The sequence below is a fragment of the Culex pipiens genome, chromosome 3, assembly GCF_016801865.2.
Source record: "Culex pipiens pallens isolate TS chromosome 3, TS_CPP_V2, whole genome shotgun sequence".
NCBI classification, from domain to species: Eukaryota; Metazoa; Arthropoda; class Insecta; order Diptera; family Culicidae; genus Culex; species Culex pipiens.
The window spans coordinates 44,839,999-44,845,998 of NC_068939.1; the positions used below are offsets into that span (position 1 = coordinate 44,839,999).

Consider the following 6,000-nt stretch of genomic DNA (forward strand, 5'->3'; position numbering starts at 1 on the left):
TTTGCAACATTAGTTTTTCCTTATAATTTTCCATACAAATTTGACAGCTGTCCATACAAAAATGATGTATGAAAATTCAAAAATCTGTATCTTTTGAAGGATTTTTGGATCGATTTGGTGTCTTGGGCAAAGTTATAGGTATGGATAAGGACCACACTGAAAAAAATGAATAAATCAATATAAAAATGGGTGATTTTCAATTTCACTTTTTGTCACTAAAATTTGATATGGGTAATTCTCTACCAACTCACACGAAATCGGGAAAAGTTGCCCCGACCCCTCTTCGATTTGCGTGAAACTTTGTCCTAAGGGGTAACTTTTGTCCCTGATCACGAAACCGAGGTCCGTTTTTTGATATCTCGTGACGGAGAGGCGGTACGACCCCTTCCATTTTTGAACATGCGAAAAAAGAGGTGTTTTTCAACAATTTGCAGCCTGAAACGGTGATGAGATAGAAATTTGGTGTCAAAGGGACTTTTATGTAAAATTAGACGCCCGATTTGATGGCGTACTCAGAATTCCGAATAAACGTATTTTTCATCGAAAAAAACACTAAAATTTTTTAAAAATTCTCCCATTTTCCGTTACTCGACTGTAAAAAAATTTGGAACATGTCATTTTATGGGAAATTTAATGTACTTTTCGAATCTACATTGTCCCAGAAGGGTCATTTTTTCATTTAGAACAAAAGTTTTCATTATAGGCTTTACATGTTAGGGTACCAAAAGTTGCGTTTTTTATATATAGATCACCGCTGAAATTTTCAAGTTATGGCTGTTTTAATGAAAAAGAACGATTTTTCCCGTTATCGTCATTTTCCCATTTTTGCGCGTGGCGCGTCGAGCAACCCAGTTTTTATTTTCAAAAAATCGTATCTCAGAGTATTGAAAACATAACTCCACCATTTTTTTTGATATATTATGTAGAATTTTCCGTGAAATCAGGTGAAAATATTTTCAGACATAGGCGCTTTGATCCCGAGACCTTCAAAACAGCATTTTAAATTTTCATGCGACCTTTTCAAATGTTAATTTAGATTTTTGAAACTTCTTACTATTTTTCCCAAATAGCCAAACTTATCACCTTTCTTTTGCTTTCTATATGATTTAAAAAAAAATGTTTTTTGCAAAAATCCACGAAAATTGACATTTTTCGGACCACCCTAACACGGCGTAGGTCACCCTAATGGCCAAACAAAAAATACGGGTCTAATTATTTTGGCCAAGGCTGTTTTCGTGAGGAATTGCTGTTAGAGGACCTGAAATGCAAACTTTTCAGAAATTTCCAGAATGAGCAAAAAAAAAAACTTTTGACCGAGTCATGAATTTTTGAATTAATACAGATTCGCAAAAATTTTCAACTTCATTTTTCAATGTAAATTCGAATTTGGAATCAAAAAGTACTGAAGAGAAATTTTGATAAAGCGCACCGTTTTCAGTTTATAGCCATTTTTAGGTAACTTTTTGAAAAAAGTCGCAGTTATTTTTTTTAATTAGTGCCCATGTTTGCCCACTCTTGAAAAAGATATTTTTTTAAAGCTGAGAAAATTTACTATATTTTGCTTTATTGAACTTTGTTGATACGACCCTTAGTCGCTGAGATATTGAAAACTGAAAAATGAAAAAAATTTGCGACCATATTGGTTTTTGAAAAAAAGTCAATATTGATTCAAAAATTCATAACTCGGTCGATGTTTTTTTCCCATTCTGTAAATTTCTGAAAAGTTGGCATTTGATGTCCTCTTAAACATATCAAAAAGTAAATAATTAAAAATAGTGTTTTTTGCAAATCAAGTTTTAGTGACAAAAAGTGACATTAAAAATCACCAATTTTTTTTACCGTGTATCATTTTTTTCAGTGTAGCCCTTATCCATATCTACAATTTTGCCGAAGACACCAAATCGATCGTAAAAATCCTTCAAAAGATACCGATTTTTGAATTTTCATACATCGTTTTGCCTTCCTCACTTTACTGAGGAAAGGCTATAAAATCACTCGAAAAACGAACTTTTTAGTTAAACCTCCTAGACCTACCTTCATTTGTACATATCGACTCAGAATCACCAGCTGAGCAAATGTCTGTGTGTTTGGCTGTATGTAGACATGTGTACCAAATCAATGTCACTGGAATATCTTTTCACAGGCTCAACCGATTTTGGCCGAAATGGTTTTAATCGATCCGTCTTTACGTCCCCTAAGTTGCTATTTAAATTGATGCAGTTTTATCATGTATTTAAAAAGTTATGTTAAAAAACTGTTTCATATTAAATTAAAATTATGGTAAAAAGGGTGGTTTTTTCATGAAACCCTCACATGTTATATATTTTTAGAAAGCATATGAGAAGACCTTTCTTGTGGATTAAGAATTTCCAAGATCTGACTTACTAATCTAATTTAATCTAATCAGACCCTAGCGCAGCCAATCTTTCGAAGGGATCCTGGAGAGTGCCTTAGGTTAGATGACGCCTAGCACTCTTCTTGTCATTTATTAACATTTGTAGTGCGCCATTGCATTGAAATGCATTGAGACATCACAAGCGTTAAAGCGGCCAGGCCTACTGCGTAAAGCCGTATCGCAGAGATGACTCGTAATTGGGTTGAGTTTGAGCACTGAGTGTTCGAACAACAACACAATTCTGAACCGACAGGGATGGAAGAAGCGTGGGGACACACCACCATACGCTCCGAGATTTTGGTTGTATTCGTTGGGAGCACCATGCTAAGAAGGTTTGGTACTCCGGGACCCTCTGGGATGGGACATTGTATTTCCACGAATGCCCTGGACACTATTTGCCGTGGTTATAGCGCCACAACTCGCTCTCTGTAACAGTATTCCTAATTCCAGTCCACGCTCATCAAGTCGTCATGGCCTAGTGGTTAGCATTTTTGCTTACCAATCCAAAGGACGGAGGATCGAACCCCGCCTCGAGGGACTTTGATTTTTCGTTCATATTCATAATTTCAAATTTATGTGTTCTTAACTTTCTCGTTGGGAGCAGATGGGAATCGAACCCAGAACCATTCGCTTACAAAGCGAACACCGTAACCAGTCAGCCACGGCCGCTCCTTCACACTTGGGTTAGACTGCGCCATAACCCGCTAAAAAGTTGCAGCCGACGGGATTCAAACCCAGCACTAATTTCCAAGATCTGACTTACCTATCTAAAATTAAAAGCAGTTTAAAAAATGGTCTGAATTTACATAACCTCAAATGGTCCCATCTGATCGCCACGAAAAAAGCCTTGTAGAGGGATGCAATTTTTCTGAAAGGCGGTGTCTGTATGATCTTGACAAAAAGTCTGTAGGAAGTCTGTTTTTTTACTCGCACTTATTTTCATTAGGACCTCTTAAATGGGTGCTGCGATCACGTTAGGAGAGATCCATAAACCATGTGGACACTTTAGGGGATTGTATTGCGCGTATTCCCGAAAAAGACACGCGGCATACCAGCCTCGAAACGACGCGCCGCACTTTCGGCAAATGCGCGCTGTCAAATCCCATACTGTGCATTTTGTTTTTGTTGATCTTCTTCTTGGAATTGCATGGCATTGTTCCCGGGAACATTTTTTATTGCACCAAAAGTGCAGAAAATCGCTGGCAACAGTATCTGCGGCACATTCTGAAATGCCGCGCGGCGTGTACCTTCGAAAGAAACGGACAATAATCACTCTATAAATGAGAGGAAGGCACCAACCACCTAAAGGTGGATTAAGTTACGTTTTTGTATGTGCATTTGCCAAATTTGTATGGAAAATTATATGGACAAACTTGTGACGCAAAATGGCTTCTTTGGGCATACCGAAGGCACCGAAAATGTAATACGAAAAAAAATGATTAACCGAAATCTCAGAGAACTACTCAACTGCCAAAACTATCCATAATAGATGTCGTTGGATTTATTGCGTTTCTGCGATAAATTTCAAATTTGAGCATATTTGAAAAATGGAAGCAGGAAAAAAAGCAACAAAAAACTATTGATATCTACATGAGTTTTGATGTAATATTTTGAAGGTCATTCAGATCAAAGCAAAACTGTTGAACTTATAAACACTCAATATTTATGTGTATTTGCCAGAAGCGGTTTGATCAGCACTTTATGGTTATGAAATATTCATAATCATGTCGGCGACTGATGCATTTTCAGAGTTTACACAAGCTGGTGATTATACATAAGATGTACAGTTTAGTCACCTTATGGTTCATATTTAAGAGGTAGTTATGGTGTAATGCTCATCCAGTTGAACAGTGCACTTCACCGTGTATCCTTTTGGTGTCACTATTTCCTTTTTAAGTGGTTTTAAAAATGAGAACAATTGCGACTGTTTGCTTCGTGCTATTGATTAGCCTAACTTTATTTTTGAAGTTTGGTAGTGCCATCCCAGTGACAGCCATTCCCATTGGAAATGCTTCTTCAATAACTGGTAAGGTATACAACAACTTAATGAGGAACAACCACATTTTTATGTTTGACTTCATCGCAGAACTATTTGGAAACAAAACATCTGATCAAGAGCAAGAAATCGTTGGTAAGATTTTTGTTATCCTTATTTTTATTTACAAATTAAGTCAATCCTATCTGTTTCAGGATTATCCGCTAACAACACTTCAGCAATCTTGTCATTTTTAAACTATTGTTATAATTTTGATTATAATTATAATTATTTTAACTATTGGTAAAAATTAAAAATCATTGATTGCATCATCACAAGATATGTAATTCGTGATGAATAAAATAAATTAAATTGCAATTCTTCGCAATATCAATATCTATCAATTTTGCTTCACTCACCTTCCTCGTGTGACATGATGCTCTCGTCCGGCGAGATCGGCTCGGCCGCTGTGATCATGGTGGTCTTTCGGTTTTCCTGCAGCTTCGAGAAGAACTCGACCGCGTAGTCGATCACATCGCCGGGCTGCTCGAGCAGGTACGCTATCGAGAATTCGAGTAGCACGTCGCGTAATCCGTCCGGAACCTGGATCCGGTGCTTCTGTTGGCTTGACATAGTTTACCGGGCACAATCTGGAAGAAGGTTGAGAAAAAGTGGAGCGTATAAATAATCAAGTTTGGACGCAAATCACGCTCTTCACAAATCAACGGAAATCTGGCCCCCGGTTGGAGGGGTCGCATGTGGCGCGCACGGATCGGCCCCAGCTGTCTACCCCGGAACCCTTCTAATTGGCGTTAATTAAATTGACAATCAGCTCTCGAAGATGTACAACGATGGCGACGACGACCGCAGAAAAACTGTCGGATTGTCTACCGGAATCAACCCGGGGAGGGACCGGCCACGACGACGGGGGTTATTTAGCATCGTTCAAGTAAGTACTTTTAATTTTTGTAACCCCTCCCCCTCTTCAACTCTTCAACGACAATTAGTCTAAAGTGGTGTCTACAGGACACAGTCGGCGGTTGGTCAGGGTTGCCAACATCATCGGAGTTGACAGCTGGCAGCACTGCCGTCACGCCATTGCGGTGATGAAGGTTAGGGTAAAAAATCTTCATTACACTTTGTGGTGCAGGGCCGGCGAGGACACAAATTAGTCCCATTATTTTATCTGCGCACTGAGATTTGCCTCTAATTGAAGCTATTTCCCAGTGGCACTGAACCACTCTTGGAAGAATTCTATGACGAAAGTAAGTGAACCTCAGAAGAGCAAAAATGCATTCTTCAAATTAATATAATCCAAAGTTTTCAATAGAAAAAGTTTCATCGAAATAAAATTAAAATACAAAAATGCAAAAATACAAAAATACAAAAATACAAAAATACAAAAATACAAAAATACAAAAATACAAAAATACAAAAATACAAAAATACAAAAATACAAAAATACAAAAATACAAAAATACAAAAATACAAAAATACAAAAATACAAAAATACAAAAATACAAAAATACAAAAATACAAAAATACAAAAATACAAAAATACAAAAATACAAAAATACAAAAATACAAAAATACAAAAATACAAAAATACAAAAATACAAAAATACAAAAA

At 37.0% G+C, this 6,000-nt stretch overlaps 1 protein-coding gene across 6 annotated transcripts in view; it reads right to left on the bottom strand.

Moving 5' to 3' along the window:
- Positions 1-6,000, bottom strand: part of LOC120429148 (cAMP-dependent protein kinase type II regulatory subunit) — a 211,361-nt gene that overhangs the window by 117,487 nt on the left and 87,874 nt on the right. For all 6 annotated transcript variants that reach the window (XM_052711082.1, XM_052711083.1, XM_052711084.1 and 3 more), the window contains exon 3: positions 4,790-5,020. In XM_052711082.1, coding sequence (XP_052567042.1) covers positions 4,790-5,003 — 214 coding nt within the window. In that variant the 5' untranslated portion in view covers positions 5,004-5,020. The remainder of the gene's footprint in view (positions 1-4,789; positions 5,021-6,000) is intronic.